This window comes from Elephantulus edwardii, unplaced genomic scaffold (genome assembly GCF_000299155.1).
Source record: "Elephantulus edwardii isolate Elephantulus edwardi_28Jun2011 unplaced genomic scaffold, EleEdw1.0 scaffold00021, whole genome shotgun sequence".
Classification (NCBI taxonomy): domain Eukaryota; kingdom Metazoa; phylum Chordata; class Mammalia; order Macroscelidea; family Macroscelididae; genus Elephantulus; species Elephantulus edwardii.
This window is the reverse complement of record NW_006399771.1, coordinates 25,703,302-25,725,734: the sequence shown is the minus strand read 5'-3', so window position 1 is coordinate 25,725,734 and position 22,433 is coordinate 25,703,302. Positions and strand designations below refer to the sequence as shown.

The window sequence follows — 22,433 nt, the reverse complement described above, 5'->3', positions numbered from 1 at the left end:
GTGTCAGAGGCAATGAGATTGGCACAGGATAGAGCACGGTTTAGGGCTGTTGTACATAGGGTCGCTATGAGTCGCAAACGACTCGACGGCACATAAAAACAACAACAACAACTCTATGATATTCAGAAGACTGTGTGCATTTTCAATCTATAACATTAGATATTCCCACAAAAAGGATATACAATATTTTTTATTGTATTAAGACCATTATTGTAGAATGAGTATAAGGATACAGGAGGGGTGGGAGAGGCTGGAAGCAGAGAGATGTGGATGTGCAGGGCAAAGTGGGAATTAATTATTGGGTTATACAGTTTGATGGGTGAGGAGTGAGGGAATGGAAAGAATTTGTTCAAATTTGTAATAGAATTTTGTGAATAACCTAGTGAAAAAATCATATATTTTTTAATGAAGAACACACCATAACACATAAAACCAGTAAACATTTTAATTAAGCATTTTTAAAAAATGTTTAAAAAAATGTTCCCTAAGAGAAGGTGAGAGTGTGTTACAAATATGTTGTGAAATATGTAGAAGGCTATTAGTTTTTAAATGTGTATTAAATTAATAGACTGGAGTTTAGTGGCTTAGGAGTCTGAGGATTGCTATTGTTTTCTTTTTTAAAAAATTTATTATTAATTTCAATGAAAATTTATAGAGACTTTGGATTTTCATTCATTCATTGTTGCACTTTTCTCCCCTCCCAACCTTCCCCCCTAGTACACTACCTTCTTGGAAAAGTAAAAGACAAATTCTTTCATTGTTTTACAATCCCTCCCCCCCAGGTCCACTCCACTATGCAGCCTTTACTCTGGACTCCTATCATGACAAAATTACCTAATCACACATCCCTTTTAAACAGTTTTCTCCCTCATCTGTTTCAATGCAGTTTACATTATTGAACCCATCTTTCTCAGTCTCTCCCCAACCCTGAGGTCAGTCCTGTTTTACAACAGTGGCACCATGCAGTATTTGTCCTTTTGTGACTGAGATACTTCACTCAGCATAATGTCCTCCAGGGTCACCCATTTTGAATAATATTGCATGGGTTCCTTGTTTTTCAATGCAGCATAGTATTCCATTGTGTGAATATACCACAGCTTCTCTATCCATTCGTTTGTTGATGGGCACTTAGGTTGTTTCCAACTCCTTGCTTGTGAACAACACTTTGATAAACATGAGTGTGTATATATCTGCATGGATGTCAGTTATGGTCTTCTGGGAATATATCCCCAGTAGTGGAATTTCTGGGTCAAATGGTATCTCTATTTGCAACTCTTTGAGAAAGCACCATGCCACCTTCCACAGTGGTTGCACCATTTTACTCTCCCACCAACAGTGAATAAGGGTTCCAGTTTCTCCAGAACCTTGCCAGCATCAGTTGCTTGCTGTTCTGTTGAATTTTGTTATTCTGACTGGAGTGAGATTGTATCTCATAGTTGTTTTAATTTGCATCTCTCTTACAGCTAGGGATTTTGAACATTTCTTCATGTGCTTGTTAGCTGTCTGAATGTCTTCTGAGTTTTAAGCACCAGGAAAACTTTCTTATAAAAAACAAGTCACGGTATATATAGTTATTTTTTTATAAGATACCCTTTCCAGTAATTTTAAGAGTTAACATACACAGTATCTGAGAATCATTTTAAAAATAACAGCTTTTAGGGAGTTCTGGTGGACTTAGTGGCAAGACGCTGCACTGTAATCCCAGAGGTACGTGGTTCAAATCCACCAGATGCTCTGCTGGAGAAGGAGGGGGCAATCTCCTCCTGTACCAGTCAGAGCTGATTTGACGGTACATGTAAAAATAATACAATAAAAAAAAAATTAACAGCTTTGAATCTTAGACAAGAACAAAGCTGTTAAGATCAATATATTTCAACATCAGCTAATATAATCTGATGTAAATCTCCTTGTTTAATCCTTAAAGGTTTTTGGGTTGTTGATTTTGTTTTGGGTTTTTCCCCCAAACTGGTGAATTAAAGAAAAAAGAGTGAAGGATATGTGTGTACAAAAGTAGAAGGGCTACACGTATAGCTGCATGTGACAATCTTTCCTCCATTTTTCTCATTTTAATATATATCTAATTTCATCTCTTCTTTATTGTCTTTCTTTGATATATAAATCATTTCTTATGCCATACAGCCCATCAGTATAAAAGATGGAAAGTTGTGTCTAGAATGTCTTCATAAAATATTAATAACATATTTAATTATACATGAAATAGTCCTTAAATTTACTGTCTCACACACCCTATTTTATTAGTAACATTTTCTTGTGGTGATGAAAATTTAGGGAAATTTTATTTCAATACCAGGATCCTAATTGTATTCCCTGCTGTGCTGATTACTCTGGGCTAATGTACAGTTCCATTCACTGGATGTCACACACTTCCCTATATTGATTACATTATCAGTAGTAGTAATCACAGATATCATTACCCACCAATTACACAATCACATTACCAAACTAGGTAACTTATTCACTAACAATCTCTTATAATTCTTAATTTTGTAATAAAGCTGATCATCCCCTTGCCCAATTAAGTATAGTTATATAGTTAGACCTAGTAAGCTTAAATGCAAGTATATTGAATTATGCAGTGGTAATTACTTACATGTGTTTGTAACAAAGCTGAATGAGGGCAATTTGAGTGTAATCTGTTTCTGATTCTATTGGAGAACTGCATTAGGCAAGGTTAACTGCTTTAAAAAATAGGCTCAACCATGTATGTGGAGCAAACACAAAAGACTTGCTGCTTGCATAACAGAATTGAATGTACAGACTGATAGCTTTGCTATGCAACCAGCAACCAAATGGTAGAATTAATGAAATATTCAATTCAAGACTTTAAATGTCACCCTAGAACTTTCATTCCAGAAAGAAAGGTTCTAGAAGAACGCTGGGTGGTATTTCTGAAGACTCCTCATGGAGTGAGGCATAATCATGTTCTACTGGCTAGTTCTTAGATATATGGCAAAATCTTAACTACAGGAAACTATGACCCATCTGCCAGCATGTCCTAATGTGCTGGCTTGCATGTTGCTGTGATATCACCATCATTTTAAAAAGCAACATAGTCATCCATGAGGACAAGTTCCAGAGAAGTTTCCAAATTAAGATTAAGAGGATAGGCTTGGCGATCTCTTATGTAAAATTGACTATTGAAAAGTTCCTAAATCACAATAGACTATTATCACCAGTACTTAGTGATAAGAAGTTGCATTGCTGACCCAATGGCAAACAATTTAAAACCACCAGCTGCTCTGTGGCAAAAAAGATGGCCAATCTCCTCCAAGGGGAATTACTGCCTCTGAAAACCTGCTGGAGGGTCAGCTATGACTTAATAGTATGTAGCAGTAACAATACATAGAGCTAGAAGGTGAGAGCCTGCCGCACTGTATCAGACTAATAGACTTCAAGGCAAAATTTCTTTCTGCTGCACAGTATCCCCCTCTCCACTTATGCAGAGCCCATTAGAAACAACGTGGAATCACAGTCTAAGCTTGGTAGAAGAGTATGAATTTTGTTAACCTTTAGCAATTTCTGATACAAAGACTAAAACAACAACAACAACAACAACAACAAAAGCCACTCCTCTGCTTCTCATTGCTGTTTAGTTCCTACTAACTCATGGCTGATTCTTTATTGAGTCATGGCTGTAAGTTTTACAGGAAAAGACTGCCTTGGAATCACTGGTGGATTCAAACTGCCAGATATGCAGTCTTTGGGATAACAACACAACTAACTCTCTGTTCTAGGTGAGGAAAGCTCATGCCTCTGCTAGTAAATTAGTAAATTCTTATTACATTTTATACTTTTACCAGGTTTGGTTTTGTTTTCTTCACTGTTTCAACTAAAACAAAATCATCTCATTGCTGTCAAGTGTGAGTTGACTCTTCTGTGAATTTTTCAATACTGCTAATTGCACAGGCTGAGATTACCCACTTTTCTCCCACAAAGAAATTGGTGTCTTCAAACCATTAGACAGATATAACCTTTAGGTTAGCACCCCACCTAATAGACAAATGCTATCAAATCTAGACCAAGACCTATGTCTTAGACTTTATATATTAAATTGGCAATATGAAATTTCAAAGTATTTTTCAGCTAAAGAAATCAGAACCATAACTCAAACACACACCCATAAATTGAATAAATTGCTGATTTATTCACAACAGCAAAAAGAGAGAAGCAACCTGTGTCCTCCAACAAACAAATGGATAAGCAAACTATGATACATTCACACAATAGAACATTACACAGCATTGAAAAACAATGAACTTGTAAAACATTACGCAACATGGAGTAGCTTAGAGGAAATTATGTTGAGAGAAATAGCTTAGTCACAAAAGGACAAATATTGCATAACGCCACTGTTATAAAACAGGACAAATGTTGGGGGCTAGGGAAAGAATAGGAATGGATAGATAATGAACATTGCATTGAAACAGATAAGGGGAAGAACTGCGTGAAAGGAATATATAATTAGGTACCATACATATGGCAGGAATCTGACACAAGAGGTGCATTGCAAAGTGGACTGGGAAAGGAGGAAAGGAGGGGAAGGGGCGAAAATGTGGAAAAATGAATGAATAAAAATTAGAAATAATTTTTAAAATATTTTCAGGTTTTAACAAAGAAGTCATACCCATCTTAGTGCAATTATTTATCAACCTACTAAATTATAAATAAAAAAATTAGAATAAAAGGTTGTAAGGGCTAAATAAATAAGCCTCCTAGTTAAATCTTCATATTTCACCAGAGAGGAAAGTGAAACCAGGAGCGATTGATTTTTTCCCCCCTAATTGCACAGAGTATAAATGAGAGAGGCAGGTCCATTTTCTTTTCAAGTCCACTTCTGTTCCCTTATTATTTTTTATATTTGTACCATTATTGCTTATAGACAATGTTATTTAATATTTTTATTCATTTATGGAAATGAAGAAACACTGTCACTGACATAATAGTATTATGATTAAATTTATGGGGAAATAAGCCTAAACTTTTTGGATTTTCTGAACTGATTTGAAGATCCATAATAATTGATCATTACTAAAGATTTTTTTTTGTAAAAAATATGTTTGTACTTCTTCAGCAAGAAAAAGAGAAAAACAGCTTCTAGATCTTTTTAAAAATTCTGATGTTCTTTTTTTTCTATTTTAATGAATGTTTATAACGAACTTGGATCTCCATTCATTCATTGTTACACATTTTCTGACCTGCCCCCCCCCCCCGTTTGCTTTTTCTTTAGAAAAAAAGTTTTTTCATTGTTATATGGTTCCCCACCACCACCACTTTACTATGCAACCCATATTCTGGACTCTTGTCATGCCGATAATACCTAATCATATATTCCTTTTATAAAGGAGCTTTTGTGACATGGTCATTTCAATCCACCGGAGCTTCTGACTCCTTCCCTCTCGTGCATTTTACAGTCTTGGAAACCCAATGAGGGATCGGCTATGAGTTAGTCCCATTCAGTGACAGTGAGATTTAAGTGAGTGTTCTGGAACCCATGGCAAATTTTCAGGGAAGTCAAGTTTATAGCCAGCATGTTAATCAGTATTTAAAATTAAAAGCTCTAAGAGACATATTAAAGACAAAATATAAAATGTTTGACAATAAATTTCTCCTAAAGGTCTGTCTTGGAGAGGGTGAAACCAAGTCTCCCCTTGGAGACTAGGATTTTAAAGCTCCTTCACACATACGTTGAGCATGTGACCAGAAGAGACGAGTCCTTGGAGAAAGACATCCTTCTCATAAGGATAGAGGAGCAGCAGAGGAGAGAAAGACCCCAGATGAGATGGACTGATACAGAAACTGGAGTAATGGGAGTAGGTGTGTCAGAGTCAGTGAAACTGGCTGAGGATAGGTTCAGATCTATTGTCACTATGTACATTACGGGTCACCGGCAACTCAACAGCACATAACAATAGCAACAATAAGAAAATAAAATTATTTCTATTAAAAATTAGCAGTATTTCAAAAATAGCTATATTGTGGGCAGCAAACCTTAGAAAATGAAATTAAACTGCATTATTGAAACAGTACTCTAGCAAAAAATAATAATAATAATGTTTTCCATACTGGAAACTACAAGAAAAATGGCCCACATCTAGCTGTACTATAAATCAGACCTGGAGTTGGAGTCAATTCATAGTTGACCCTTCATTGAGTTCTCCAGTGCTGTAAACCACACAGAAGATTGTCCACCTTTCTCCTCTGGGACTACTTGGGATTCCAACTGGTTACCTTTAGGTTAGCAGCTCAGTTCTCTGTGGTTCACCATGAGTGAAACAAAATCATTAGTATGATTATTTTTTTATTTTTTATTATTAATTTTAATGAATGTTTACAGAGACTTTGGATTTCTATTCATTCATTGTTTCCTTTTTCTCCCTGCCCACCCCTACCCCCCAGTTTGCTCTTCTCTTTGAAAAGTAAAAGAAAAATTCTTTCATTGGTATACAGTCCTCCCCCATCCCGACCCCTGAGTTCACTCCACTATGCAGCCTTCATTCTGGACTCTAGTCATGACCATAATACCTGATCGTGTATCGCTCTTAAACAGTTCTGTCTCTCATCTGTTTCCCCTGAAGCATAGTCTTCAGAACTGGCTTTTGTTGTGAACACAGCTGTAAGGTAATATTTACAAATCACATTAAGGAAAGACTAAATAATATGGCAGATTTCTTTTAAATCAAGATTAGGATAGTTTTGCTTCCTTCTTGTCTACCATATACAAAACACAAACATGTTTTATTTTGTGATACTTCATTGAAAAAAAGTGGAATTGTAAGTAATATAACTAAGCTTTGGTTACTTTCCCCCCTTGCTATAGGGTTAAACATCTGCAGTAATTTGGTTTAATATTAAAAATACTGAAAATACATTGTATTGAGAGCAAGCTCAAGACCTTTTATAATGTAATTTGAATTGTCATTTATATTGCTTTGATTTTGTAAGTTTATAATTAATCACTGGAAAAGATAGGCATTTTACTTTGCCTCTTATTTTTACTTTTTGGGCATTTTAAATATTAAGATAATTTATTAGGATTATTTTAAATAGTTAGAACTCCTACATTGGCTGTACCCCACAGAAACATGATGTCTTGTTTGAAAAGAAAATAATAAAAAGGAAAGGGCATATTCTTTTAAATATCTTTGTTATTAGAACTTTAATTCTGATTTTTCTAGATGTTATTGGAAACAATGTTTAGTTGTTGTTTATTTTATTTGTTTAGAAATGCTTCTTTTCTAAGGGTCAAATTTTGATTTAATTTGATCATTCTTTTGAAAACAATCTGCATTAAGACAGTACATAGAGCTTCATTAAAAGTAAAGGGAATACTTAGAGAAACTAAAATTTAAACTCAATAATGATTTTTTTTTTCCATTCTTTGACCTCTGAAGAATTTCTGTGAAGAAAAATAGCCAGGATTGATTACTTTTTCATATTTACAACTTTTTTCTTTTTGGAAAATACAGTTTGTAATATTTTTGTGTTCATGTACATGAATTTTAACACTCAAATGGTATATTTTAAGGAGCATTGGTGTCTTAAGTAGGAATATATAAAAATATATCAAGTGAGTAATTTTACTTTTAGGCATTAAGTATAACTTCTGTAGACTGTGAGGAATCTTGCTTCTTGTCTTTATTTGCATAAGAAAAAATCTTCATTTTGCATCTTCCTGTATCATTTCTGCATATAATTAACATTATATTCTCTGACTGTGCAGAGCTGGCTACTTGCCTCAGAATATTCCTCTGGAGATCATCAGATACCTGTCTGAGGAAAAAGATTTTCTTCCTTGGCACGCTGCCAGCCGAGCTCTTTATCCTCTAGACAAATTACTGGACCGCATGGAGAACTACAATATCTTCAATGTAATAATTTGTATACTTTTCTTTCTTATTTTCAGATGATAAATAATTTTTTTTTTGGTTTTCTATATTCAACTGAACCAAATTTGTTTTAGCTTCTTTTTCTAATTTGTGGTGTTGTTTGGGTCCTGATTGTTATGTCCCAAACTAAGGAAAATTTATTGAAGAAGAAATTTTATAAAAGCTACCTTTTGCTCTTTTGTTACACAAGAGTCAGTTGTGTTTAAATGCTTCAGACTTTAAGAGCAAATATACATGGCAAATCCTTGAAGTTCAAACTTACTTTCCAGTAGTTAAAGGGCTCTGTGCTCACAAAGGACTTAACCTGGGTAGAGGGATCCCAAAGATCTTAACAGAATATAGACAGTTTCAGTAAAGAGACTTAGTCATTATTTTTATCCAAAAGGGCACAGTGAATTCAATTCACTTCCTTAATTAACAAGGATAAGATCAGCATTGAGGCAAAAGCCCATTCATAATTGGGTCCAAGGGGATACAGGAGAGCAAACAGATAATCCAAATAGACATGAGGACATGACAAACATTTGAAGATGTTACCTGACCAGAATTCCTAATGCTGAAGCCTGGTACACCAAAATTGCACTGCTGACACTTACTAATCTGACAATCATTTCAATAAGATTAGGATTAAGTACTGTTAATGAGCTTTTGATTTCTAAATTTCTTATCAGCCAGGAGGCTTTGCATAAGAAAATATTTTCCTCTGCTTTTTTGTCACCTTTGTTCATTATTTACTATTCTTTAGTTATTTTTAAAAGTCTGCCCTGGGTCTTAGAAAACTATCTTATTTCATATCACAAACTGGCTATAATAATTAGCCTACACATTTGCAAACTACATGGGCATGAAATCTGATTATTAAAGCCATCAAAAATGTCTGACCATAATCAGAATTTCTTTCTTTTTTATCCTAAGTTTAAATGAAAGTGCCTCTGTTTTAATAAAAACTTAAGAAGAACAACTATGGTTTAGCAATTCATTGTTAATTTTATCTAAACCCTTAGAACAGATGTGCAAAAAATGTGTCATTTCAGTTATTGGATAAATTTTACCCACTAGAGAATGACAAATGATACTTTTTTCCTAACATAAAATACACTTCAATATTGAACTTCTGTGAAAGTCAAATAATTTTTTTAATATCTTTTGCTTTATAATAGTACATGATGTCAAGAATCTCATTTTTAGTAAAAGTAGGAAATTGCCTTTATTGTAATTTCAATGCTCTCCTTTTCACAAAATTCAAGGATCCCATTAAATTAAAGGAGAGTACATTTGATATTGCTTCTGATATTTAAATATATCATTAGCTGAATGGATTGTTGCCTCTGAAATACCATATCATTATAGTGAAGAGTACTCTGTATGTCATTTCATCAATTCTACATTATTGGCTGGTCTGCATGATAATTTTTTAAAATGTATTTTAATGAAATAAAGTATAAATATTATATATCCTTCTCATAAGCAATATTTGACATAAGTTTGTATATATGCATACATTGATGTCATTAATCAAAATCCCATATTTCCTAAAGGGTTTTTTGTGGGGGAAAACAGTCAATTAATTTTAATCAATTTTTCAATAGGAAATAAAGCAATAGTATTATATCCATATTGACCAACTCTGAATAAGATGTTAAATAAAATCAGAATGAAAAATTACTGTGCTTATATTTTTACTGCTGTTTAGGAGTAGATCTCCTTAGAATACATTTGATTATTAAAGGTTTTTGTCATCAGCCGGGAGAAGCTTAACATTGTGGTTATCTTTTTTTTTTTTATTCCTATTCTTCCCATTTAGGAATATATTTTAAAGCAAGTTGCAACAACGTACATCAAGCTTGGATGGCCAAAAAATAATTTTAATGGATCCCTTGTTCAAGCATCTTACCAACATGAGTACTGTTTTACTTTCTTATTCTCTTCTTTCTCCCTGGAGCTATTCGATAAAATACTGCTGGTATCATTGTGACATTAGCAGCACAAGACAATCTTTCTTTCGTTTTCCTTTCTTGGGAGGATTACTGCTGAGTTGTCAGTTCCTAACCCTTGATACTAAGAACAAAGGCATTCCTTTGTCATGTTTAATGTAAGATTTACCTTAATTAATGATGCTAAGATCTGAACCCCTGTCCTTCACTGTTGCACTGTTTCCAGAGCTGATGTATCATTCAGTAACTTCCACTCTGCCTGATGATCTGTTAATCAGCAGTATATAATTTCAGGATGGAAAATATAACTTTTCATGCTATTTTCTAAGCAACTATTTATGTAGTGAGTTACCCTGACTTTCTTTTAGAATAGTAACACTGTTTTTCCACTCACCCCCTTTCCCTTTATTGATATTTAGGGAACTACGAAGGGAAGTTATTATGCTGGCGTGCAGTTTTGGCAACAAACACTGTCACCAACAGGCATCGACACTTATATCAGATTGGATTTCCAGCAATAGGAATAGGTAAGGGGAAACAAATCCTTTATCTCTCATGTGATTTAACTTTGTTTTCGGATTCACAGTAGATATATTTGATTGATCAACTCTTGAAAAAAAGGAGGAAAAATATCACTGTGAAATATTATTTCAGATTCACAGCTTAAGAGTCAAGCGTAAGAAAGCAACAATGTAGTTATTTTGGAATATTTCAAATGTTAGGCTTTCTTCATGTTTGCCTTATTCTTCTTACATAAGATGCCAGCTTGTTTCAAGTTTTGACAACTTGACCATCATTCTGGGCAAACAAAATTGAAGACAAGCACTTTAAGATGCTCTGAAAAAAAACCTATGCTAATTTTTTTCTCAGAACCAGTTATTAACATCTATAATAGCCAAAATAGCATAAGCAATGATAGCATTTTAATAAATGAAAATAAAAAAGGTTATGAAAGGCAATTTTTACTCTTTCAGTGGCCCTCGCCAGTGACCTTGAACTAGTATTTTATCTAGAAATTTCATAACACAGAATTTCAATAGTATCATGCACTTAAGGTTATTTAATGTAAATTACTTTTGAGAAGAATATACTAAATGTCAATTGTTAATATTAATGAGAAGAACACTAAACTTAATATACACACACAAGTTTTCTTCTTGCTATAGTTTTAAACTATATATATATATATATATATATATATATGTAGTTTTAAACCTTTTTAATCAAAATTCATTGCTGTCAAGTTGGAATCAATCAATAACTGACCCTCCAGTGTGTTGTCAGAGGCTATATGTCACACAGGAAGAGATTGCTCACTTTTCTGCCATTTGAGCACCTGGTGGACTTGAACTCCTTCCTTTGAGTAGGTGGTGTCACTCCTTATCCACTAGAGTTTACTGTAAGCCTTTCTAAGTGTCAGTGGACTGTCCTATTCCATTTCTTTTGCACGTTGAAGAATAAACAGACAGCCTCTCCAGTGGTTGGTTGGCCAATGCTTTTAACTGCCATCGTGAGGGCAGGAACACCAGCTAAGGGACAGTTTGTGTAGATGCTGCTATGTTAAGAGTCACAGTGTGTTTGTCCTGACCCTGTGGACAATAAATGCAGGGACTTGTCCTAAATGATTATTGCAACCCACACAGTAACCTACTATGGCACAAGCTGGTATTTCTCTTGTCAACAGTTACTTATTATTAAATTTATTATCTAAGTGACTTCAGATCAAAGGGTAGCTATTCTGTTTTAAAGGTCACTGAGGGAAAATTTCACTGCAATATTGAGTAATTTGTCATAATATATCATATCCTATAGCATTTTCCTATTTGCCCTTTAAGTTAAGTTAATTGTTTCTGGCCTTGTACTAGAAGGAAAATATTTTAATACCATCATCTCTCAGTTGATCCATCATATACTTGATGCCTTGAATAGAATGCCTTTTCAGTCTCTTCTAGAACAATAAGGAAAAAAACATTTAAAAAACCCCTCTCCTAATCACTATTGTTTCTAAGCCTCTAAAAGCTATCATATTTTACCTAAAAATGTCAAATGAAATTTTTCCTAATTCTTACTATCCCTTTCAATTCAGACATGGATTTATTATTAGATTATAAAAGCAAGAACTTATTCAAAATCAATATATTACACTTTTCCAGAGCTGAAAACTGTTGTTACCATTTTTACATGTTTTAAATTTTTAATAATTTTAAGCATATTGTAATATGATGAGATACTTGCATTTTTAACCGTTTAAAGAATTTAATCTTGTTAACAAATGATTGTGTCGTTTTATTAAATTTGGATTTTTACATCATTGCTTTAGCGGTCTCTTTATAATTATTGTAAAAGTATTAGTTTTGAAATGTTTTATTTAGCAATTCTCAATCCCAGACAGCAAAACTGAAAGAAAAGGTAGAGCTTAAAATTAAACAAGATGACATTATAAACACATCATATTACAATAAAGCATCAGTTGATCACAAAACAGAGTATAAACATAAAGGATGGATGGCATACTCTTTGCAAATTATACTTTGACTTTTGAGAGTAAGAGTTGGGTAGCTGAACAAAGCAGGGCTGGAGGCTAGAAGCACTGTTTGTAAATCCAGGCACACCTCACTTGATTACACTTTGCTTATTGTGCTCCAGATATAATATGATTTTCACGAGTAAGTTTGTGACAATTCTGGAGCAAGTCAGTTGATGATGTTTTATCTAATAGGATGTGCTCCCTTTGTGTTGCATTTTGTTAAATCTCAACTTTGATATCTTCTTCATACTGCTGTTGCACATTCAACAATCCAATATGTTGTTACTATGTGCTGTCAAGTCAGAACTAACTCATAGTTGACTCTTTACTGGGTTTTCAGAGGCAATATATTGCATGGGAGCAGATGGCCCATCTTTATCCCATGGAGCACCTGATGGATTCAAACTACTTGCCTTTGGATTGGCAGTGCAAAAATTCCTATGTCTCACATTATTAATATACTGGAATTATTGTAGTGATCTGGAAAAAAAACTCAGAATCTCTTTAAAGTGTTACATGTCTGAGGTGACCAAGTAGGGGTTCTGTTCAAAGGGAAAGCACAGAGATTAATGTTTTATCTAATAAATGTAGTGGGTTTTTGAACTTCAAAACTCATCACTTTTGCAATACCTTTTTAAATGAGAGTTTATATATAAGATGTCAGCTCATTTCAGTTTTGATAATTGCAGTTTATTCATGGTGAAATACTTAAGTTTAAGTCAAATGCTTGAAAATTTTCTTTCCCTTGTTTCTTTCATCATTTTAATATTTGCCTGCTTTTGTAAGTAGGCAAGTACACATGCTAAGTGAAGCTAACTGCCTCTAATAACAATTGTTCAACCATCCAAATGACATGCCTCAGCATATACAAGTGACCTCCTGCAGCGAGGCCACTGAATACCCACTGAGCTACCTCTGTGTGAAGATCAGAAGTTCAATCTGTGATTTTGGGGATGACAGTTTAATAAAGCAATGATAGAACGCTGATGCTGGTGCTGAGTTTAAATTGAGTCAGTCAAGAGAAGGGTGTGGTTTGTTTTCAAATATACTTGAAGCATCACATCAGTCTTGTTTGTTTGTTGTTTTTTTTTGTTTGTTGAACTTTTAAAAAGGATAACTGCAAAAATGATTTTATTTGTAAAAATATGGGTAATATCCAGGTACGTTCTCCAGTGCTAACTGAAAGTGTCGTGTTTCAGAAGCACCTAGAAGTTCTGTGGGAGAAAGACCTAGCGATTTGCTTCCATAGATTCTAGACAGGAAAAAAAACAGTTAGAGGTATTCATCATATGATGTCTCTGTGAATAGAAAATAATTCAGTGGAACCTAATAACAACAACAACATAATTGTGAAAGTATTCTGATATATATCTATGCTAAAAAATCTGGAGAATAATGAATCATGGGAGTAGCAGGGATTGCAAGTGTTTAGGATGTTGTGTTACAATGATGCCTAATCTTGATACATTGGAGAACTGGACAGAATCTGTGGTGCTAGAATCAGGACAATGAAATGGAATGTTGATGCAGCAAAGGCTAAATGGCACCACAAAGTGCAATGAATTGAAAGGGATGGTAGCGGCAGAGATAAAAATTCATGGGTTACAGTAGATGATAAATTGAATGAGTCGACATTCTGATCCCTGTTAAAATATTCAAATGTTATAGTGTGTTGAATTGTAATGGTGATGTCATGCATAAAAATGAATTGAGCTACATTCAGATCTTGTTAGGCTGTGATTCGTAGACTAAGTTCAGCAGAAAGCCACTTTTCAGAAAAGAGACAGATTGCCAAGTCTTCAATGGAGAACAATTCAAATGATAAAATGATCCTGAAAACATGAGCTACAAGAAAGAGGAGCTTCTGAGCCCTGAAAATTTCAATAACAAAAAAAAAAAGAAAGACGCAGAAAAGACAATATCCCTTCTGGCCATACAAAATGCGTAATAAAAAGGTACAGAATTGATTTCTTTCACTGGTTGGTACCCTTAACAGCAAATAATAACTATATATAATACTGAATAAAATTTAGGAAACTATTGTTGTTGCAGATGAATTACATATGAAATCTCTGAAGGAGAAATATTGCTGAGGATATACAGTTAACCATACAAAAGTCAAAATAGAACATCAGGAGATTTTCTCTGAATAATCAATTTACCTGTAATTAAATTTAAATATCTCTCCATAAGACAACCTCTTAATTTTGTAACTCTATATTCTTTTTCAAATAATTTTAAAAGGTGCAATCAGAAGTTTCACTCCTGTTTAATTTCAGGATTAATCAATATGATATTAATGACCAAATTTTAGAAAAATGATACATAGGTTAGCTTCACTTCACTTAAAAGAATACCCTGAAACAACATCTGACATGAAAACTAGTAATCAGGTGAAATGATTTCAACTCATGGTGATGCTATGTTTCTGTGAGTGGAGTTAGGGGTTTTGGGTTTTCAGGGACTTATTTTCTAAAGTACATCACCAGGCTTTTCTTCCCACGTTTTCAATTAGCAATAAGTATTTAGGCCATTTATACAAACTGTACACTATTTGGGAAAAGGAAGAGTTAATATTGAAAATTGATTTGGCAGAAAGAACACTAAAATTTTATTAAAAGGATTTTGCCATACATGCAGATATGTCTGTATATACCTTAGATTTCTATCTTGTTATATTTATTTAAGTAGTTGCTTTTAAAACCCTCTTGTTAGTGATCTCATATTTTTTATTTCATTGTAGACAAGACAAATTAAAACCTCACAATGGTTCTATTATTTGCCAAGATTATATAACTAATAGGGAGTCGAGCTGGGTATGTACCCCTAGACTGCCTGCCTGTCTTTAATGTAAGTGATCCTGTGGTAGTATATAAAATTATTATATATTAATAATGTATGTTTGTCCAACATTATTTAAACAAGCCCACAACACCCAGATTCAAATTGTCCTCTAGCATGAGGATGTGTAGCAGTGTTACACATATGATACTACACATTTTGGCCAGCAGTTCTCAAACGTTGAACTTGTCTTAAATTCACGAGGTTGTTGTTACGTGCTGTCAAGTAGGAACCGACTCATAGCTGAATTTCCAGTGGGTTTTCAGAGGCTGTAAATTTCACCAGAGGAGGTGACCCATCTTTCTGCTGCAAAGCAGCTGGTGAACCACATCAAATAGGTCCCTCCTAGAATTTCTGATTGAGTTGTTAGGCTGAAATTCAAGTTTCAGATGGTGCTAATGTTGTCCCAAGGATTCCTACTCTGGTAAAAAAAAAATTGACTATCTACAGAGCCAGAAATACTCATGATAAAAATGAAGCTGTTCTGCTAAGTAACTGTGGAAATTTTCCTTGTTTCCTAACATGGAAAAGAATAGTTATTTTATAAACTGCACAGAAATTTAGACTTATATATAAAAGAATATCTGTTTAATATTTGACCCTATGGAAAAGGATGAAGCAGTATATATTTTGGAATTCTCTACTATTTATTTTTAATTTGAGTGGTATACATTCAAACTGAATGTATTGACAATAATATCTGTTGAATTTCTTTATTCTGATTCTGACTTATAAAATTCCTATGGGTTAAAAATTAGAACTATAGCCAGGCTTTTCTTTCACCATACCAGTGCATGAGTAAAACTAGTAACTGATAGGGTACTATCCAAGTCAAACCATTTTCATCATTCAGTGGTTTGTCTTCAATGATAGGCTTATTATACTTTATAAGATTTTAGGCTTAAATATAGGCTGCTGCTGTTGTTGTTGTTGTTATGTGCTGTCGAGTTGCTTGCGACTCATAGCGACCCTATATACAACATCCCTAAACTCTGCTCTATCCTGTGCCAATCGCACTGCCTCTGACACTCCCATCCCGATTACCCCAGTCAGTGAATCACTTCACCTCATAGAAGGCCCTACCAAGCATGGTGTCCCTCTCCAAGGACCTGTCCATCCTTGCAACATGTCCAAAGTATGTTAGACGGAGCCTTAGAATCCTTGCCTCCAAGGAGCAGCTCGGTTTGACCCTTTCCAGGGTGAATCTACTTGTTTTCCTAGCAGTCCATGGTACCCTCAATACTCTTCTCCAACACCACAGCTCAAAGGCATCAATTCTCCTTCTATCCTGATTAGTCATTGTCCAACTCTGATGCATAGCAAGTGATAGCCTGTATCAGATGCACCTTAGTTTCCAAAGAGACACCATTGCTCTTCAGTACTTTTGAGAGGTCCCTAACAGCAGACTTTCCCATCACAATATGTCTCCTAATTTCCTGGCTACTGGTGCCGAGAGTGTTGACTGTGGAGCCAAGCAAACTGAAGCTATGAACAAACTCAATCTCTTCACCATCCATCCTGATGCTACCAATTGGTCCAGTGGTGAGAATCTTTGTCTTCTTGACATTGAGCCTCAATCCGTACTGGAGGCTGCATTCCTTGACCTTCTGCAGCAGGCGCTTCAGGTCCTTCTCAGTTTCAGCAGGCAGGGTTGTATCATCTGCATATCACACATTGTTAATAGGTCTTCGACCAATCTTGACCCCACATTTCTCCTCATAGAGCCCAGCCCTCCGAATAATCTGTTCTGCATACAAGTTGAACAGGTATGGAGACGGGACACATCCCTGGCATACACCCTTCCCAATTTTGAACCATGCAGTGTTTCCTTGCTCTGTTCTGACGACTGCTTCTTGGTCCCAGTATAGGTTTCTCATAGCACGATCAAGTGTTCTTCTCAGAGTCAGCCACAGTTTGTTTTGATCCATACAGTCAAATGCCTTTGCATAGTCAATGAAACACAGATAGACATTCCTCTGGTATTCCCTGCTTTCAGCTAAGATCCATCTAACATTAGCTACAATATCCCTAGTCCCACGACCCCTTCTAAACCCAGCCTGGACTTCTGGCAGTTCTCTGCTGATGTGTTGTTCGAGTCATTTTTGGATATTCTGCAGTAGAATCTTGCTTGCATGTGAAATCAATGATATTGTTCTATAGTTTCCACACTCTGTGGGGTTACCCTTCTTTGCAATGGGAACAAATATAGATCTCTTCCAGTCAGTTGGCCAGGTGGTTGTTCTCCAGATTTCTTGGCACAACTTGGTGAGCATGCCCAGGGCAGCATCTGTTATGTCTTTCACTTTTCTATAAAATGCTGGTCTGTCTGATACTTCTCTAAATCTGAACATTTAGATTAAGACAGACTAGGAAGAAGGATTGGCCATCCACTTCTGAAATAGCAAACCTCTGAAAACCCTATGTACAACAGAACACATGTAGATAAAAGAAAGGACAACTGAGGTTGAGCTTTCAGGTATGGAAATACAAAGGAACAGTTGTAAGCAACTCTAATGATTGGGACATGGCATGTGATAACCATGAATGTAGGAAAATTAGACATTGTTAAGGAAGAAATGGAACTCATAAATATTCACATACTAGGCATTGGGGAGATTAGATGGACTGGCATGGGGCATTTTAAGTCGGATGATCATATGATATATTACTCTGGAGATGAAAAGGTGAGGAAGAATGGAATTGCTTTCATAGTTAAGAAAGCCATTGCCAAATCCATCTTGAAGTACAATATTGTGAGTGACAGGATAATATCCATACACATACAAGGAAGGCCAGCGAATACCACTATCATTCAGATATATGCTCCAACAACCAGAGCCAAGAAGAGGAAATAGAAGATTTTTACCAACTTTTACAGTGGGAGATCGATCAAACATGCAATAAAGATGCATTGAAAATAATGGGTGACTGGAATGCAAAAGTTGGGAATAGAGAAGAAGATTCAGTAGTTGGAAAACATGGACTCGGTGACACAAATGGAGCTGGAGAGAGGGTGATTGAATTTTACACAATCAATGACTTATTCATTGCAAGAAAAATTTTTAAGAGACATAAACACAGGTTATATACATGGATTTCACCTTATGGTATGCATAGGAATCAGATTGATTACATTTGTGGAAAGAACCACTGGAGACGCTCAATATCAGCTGTGCAAACTAGGCCAGGAGCTGATTGTGGAACAGACCACCAACTACTCATATGCAAGTTCACGCTGAAGCTGAGGAAAATTAAACCAAGTCCACGGGAACCAAAATATGACTTTGAGTCTATCCCACCTGAATTTCAGAACCATCTCAGGAAAAGGTTTGAGGCCTTGAACACTAATGAGTGAAGCTCAGATAAGTTGTGAGAGGATATCAAGGGTATCATCCAAGAAGAGTGCAAGCATTCATTACAAAGACAGAAGAGGAAGAGAAGACCAAAATGGATGTCAGAAGAGACTCTGAAAATTGCACTGGAGCACAGAGAAGCCAAAGCAGAGGCAAGAATTCAGGATACTAAGGAGTTGACTAGAAGATTTCAAAAGGTAGCACGGGATGACAAAGTAAAATATTAAAATGAAATGTGTAAGGAGTTGGAGTTAGAAAATCAAAAGGGCCGAACTCGCTCAGCGTTTCTTAAGCTCACGGAACTGAAGAACAAATTCAAACCTCGAGTTGCCATAATCAAGGATGCTTTAGGCAGAATATTAAATAATCCAGGAAGTATTAAAAGAAGATGGAAAGAATATACTGAGTCACTGCATCAAAAGGAATTGGCAGACACAGAAGAATTTAATTGAAACAACATATGAGCAAGAGTCTATGGTGATGAAGGAAGAGTTTCAAGCTGCTTTGAAGGAAATAGCAAAAAATAAGGCCCTAGGAATAGATGATATACCAATTGACATAAATATAGGTAAACTGCAAAAACAAGACACACACACACACACACACACACACACACACACAAACATGGCAGTCAAATCTCAGCCAACTCATAATTGACCCTGCAAGAGTTTTTCAGAAGCTGTAAATCACACAGAAGGAGATTGGCCAGCTATCTTTTGGTGAGAAGCTGGAGCTGGTGGTTTAAAACCACTCAACATTAGCATGGCAGCACAACTTCTTACTCAATAGGTTACCAGAGATGTTCCAACTCACAGGGACCCTTAAACAACAGATCTAAACTTTGTCCTACTCTACACCATCATCACAAGCTCCATGATGTCCAAGTCCATTGTTGAGTCACTGTGCCAGGCTATCTAATTGGGCTTCTTCCTTTCTCTGACCCCCTACCTTTCCTGGCATAGTTTCTTTTTACAAAGACAGACTTCTCCTGACAACGGGCCAAAATATGTGAGGAAAAGTTCTCCCATCCTTGCCTCTAAGGAACACTCTAGTTTTTCCTCCAAGATAGATATATTTGCTTTTTTAGCATTCCACAGAATATTCAGTATTCTTCACGAACATTACAATTCTAAAGCTTCCATTCTTCTCTGGTCTTCCTTATTAATTGTCCATATTTCATGTGTATAGAAAGCAATTTAAAGGGCTCCTTAGTCTTTAAACTGCTATCTTTTAGAGCTTTGGAAAAGTGCTTGACAGCACCTTTTCCCAATATAGTAGGTCTTTTGATTCTTAACTGCTATTAACACTCGTTTTGATTGTAGATGCAAGTAAATTGAAACTGTTGACAGAGTCAGTGCTTTGGCCATCTACCTACCTATGGTTATGTAATAGGGATCTTTGTTTTCTTGATGTTGAAATGTAACTTATATTGAAAGTTGTAATCTTTGATTTTCCCCAGTAAGTGCTTCAAGTCTTCTTCACTATATGCCAGCAAGGTAGTGTTATATGCATAAGGTAGCTAATTGATTTGTCTTCCACTACATTTGATGCCACATTCTCCTTCATACTGTCCAGCTTCTCAAACTGTTTGCTCAGCGTAGAGATTAAACAGGTGTGGAGATAGGACTGAACTCTAAATGCTCAATTTTCCTGATTTTAAATTATTCCGTGTTCTCTCATTCTATTTGGACAACTGCTTCTTATGAGTTTCATATAAGCAAAAATCAAAGTTCTGGGATTCATATTCTTCTGAATAGTATCCACAATATATTATTATTATCAGCACAGTAAAATGACTTTTCAGAGTCAATAAAACACAAGTAATTATCTCTGGTGTCTTGGATTTCAGCAAAGAACTATTTCACCTCAGAAATGCTATCACTAGTTCCATAATTGATTATGAATTCAGAACTGAGAGTTAGTGGTAGACAAAGAGGCATGGATATAGTTGAGAGATTGAAAAATTGAAAGTGGCAGGATCTAATCATTGTTTGAATATAGGAATTGAGACAAAAGAAGGCATTCAAGACAATTCATTAAGGTTGAAAATGGATACATTTGCATGCATGAGTCAGGACCCCACTCTACCTTCATGGCAATTAGCAACACCTTCTCTGTAATTTTTGAATGCTACCAAGGAGAGTATGACTCATAATAACCTCATGAACAATGAATCTCAACCCTGTTCTATCCTGTACTGTCTTCATCATGTATGAAACACTTGAGCTCACTGTTACGGTCACTGTGTAAATCCAACAGGTTAAGCGTCTTTTACCCTCTCTTCACTTTTCTGAGCATGATATCCCTCACCAAGGGAAAATCTCTCCAAGCAGCATGTCCAAAGTATGAGAGACTGAGCTTTGCCATCATCACCTTCAGAGAACCCTCTGGTTGCATCAACCCCAAGACATATCTGTTCTAGAGGACAGCTGCTGTCAGGCCAATTGATATGTGCTAGGAAGTTCTATTCCTTGGAAAAGGACATCATGCTTGGAAAAGTCAGGGGATGACAAATAGGAGAAAGACCTTCAAGCAGGTGTGTTGACATATCAATAGGCTATTGACTGCAGCAATAGGCTTGAATGGTCAGAGATTGTGAGGTTGGCACAGGATAAGACAAACTTCAGATCTGTTGTTCATAGGGTTGCTATGAATTGTACCAGACTCAACAGCATGCAGCAACAACAACAATAATTGTCAATATCAAATAGAAATAGTGGATAGATTCCATTGGATACTTTTAGAAGTCTTGAAATGATACAGATGGATTGTATAAAGAAGACTAACATTAGAATTGGTGGGAAATTTATAAACAACTTGCTTTATGCAGAAGATCCAACGTTATTTACAGAAAGTGAAGAAGACTTAAAGCAATTGCTAGAGAAAGTAAAAAACTACATACTTCAGAAGGAGTTACATTTCCATATGAAGAAAACAAAAAAACACAACACACCCTCACCACTGGCCTACAGGCAAAGCATGACAGATGGAGACAAGTTGAAGTTAGCAAAAATTTCATCTTAATTTGATCCATAAACAACATTGATGGTGAACAATAGCCAAAAAATCAAAATGTGTGTTGCATTGGGAAAATCAGCTGCTAAAGAGCTCACCAAAAGACCAGGTTTTGATAAGCATCATTCAATGCTCATTAGTTTTATAAAATTTAATGAATGGGAGTGATTGTATAGAACACAGTGTGAATGAAGGATAGCGTGAAACACAATAGATATGAACTTTGTGAACAAACCAATATAAAATATAAATTTAAAAAAATAAAATAATCTCACCAAAGTTGTAAAGAGCACTGGAGTTAGCTTTGGGACTAAGGTGCACCTGATCCAAACCATATTTTCAATTACTTTCTAGCCATCTAAAAAGATAACAGGAGAGAAACTGATGCGTTTGAAATATGGTGTTCGTGAAGAGTATGAAATATCCTCTGGACTGCAAAAAGAACAAACAGGTCTGTCTTGAAGGAAGTACAGTGTGGGTTCTCCTTAGAGACAAGGTTGATGAAATTTGCCTAACATATTTTGGATATGTTGTTGGGAGGTCCCAGTCTTTGGAAAATGACTTTATTCTGGGAAAGGTGTATATTCAGAGAAAGAGAGGAAATCCTTCAACAAGATAAATTGACACAATCACTTTAACAATGGGCTTGCATGTGTCAGTGATTATGATGATGGCACAGGATAGGGTAAGCGACAGGTCTGCTTTTGTCAATAGGGTCACTGTTAGTCATAATCACCTAGATGACACATAACAACAAACAAATATATATACATATACATGTACATATGTATATATGTATGTGTATGTGTGTGTGTGTATATATATTTTTTTTCTAGTGTGCTACCTTCATAGCTGT

The 22,433-nt window shown here is 35.4% G+C and overlaps 1 protein-coding gene across 1 annotated transcript in view; it reads left to right on the top strand.

Annotated features, from left to right (window-relative positions):
- The window catches only part of TRHDE (thyrotropin-releasing hormone degrading enzyme), a 789,161-nt gene that overhangs the window by 699,917 nt on the left and 66,811 nt on the right, over positions 1-22,433 (top strand). Inside the window, 3 exon segments of the mRNA XM_006882565.1 lie at positions 7,742-7,889; positions 9,712-9,809; positions 10,261-10,368. Of these exon segments, the coding sequence (XP_006882627.1) occupies positions 7,742-7,889; positions 9,712-9,809; positions 10,261-10,368 (354 nt within the window).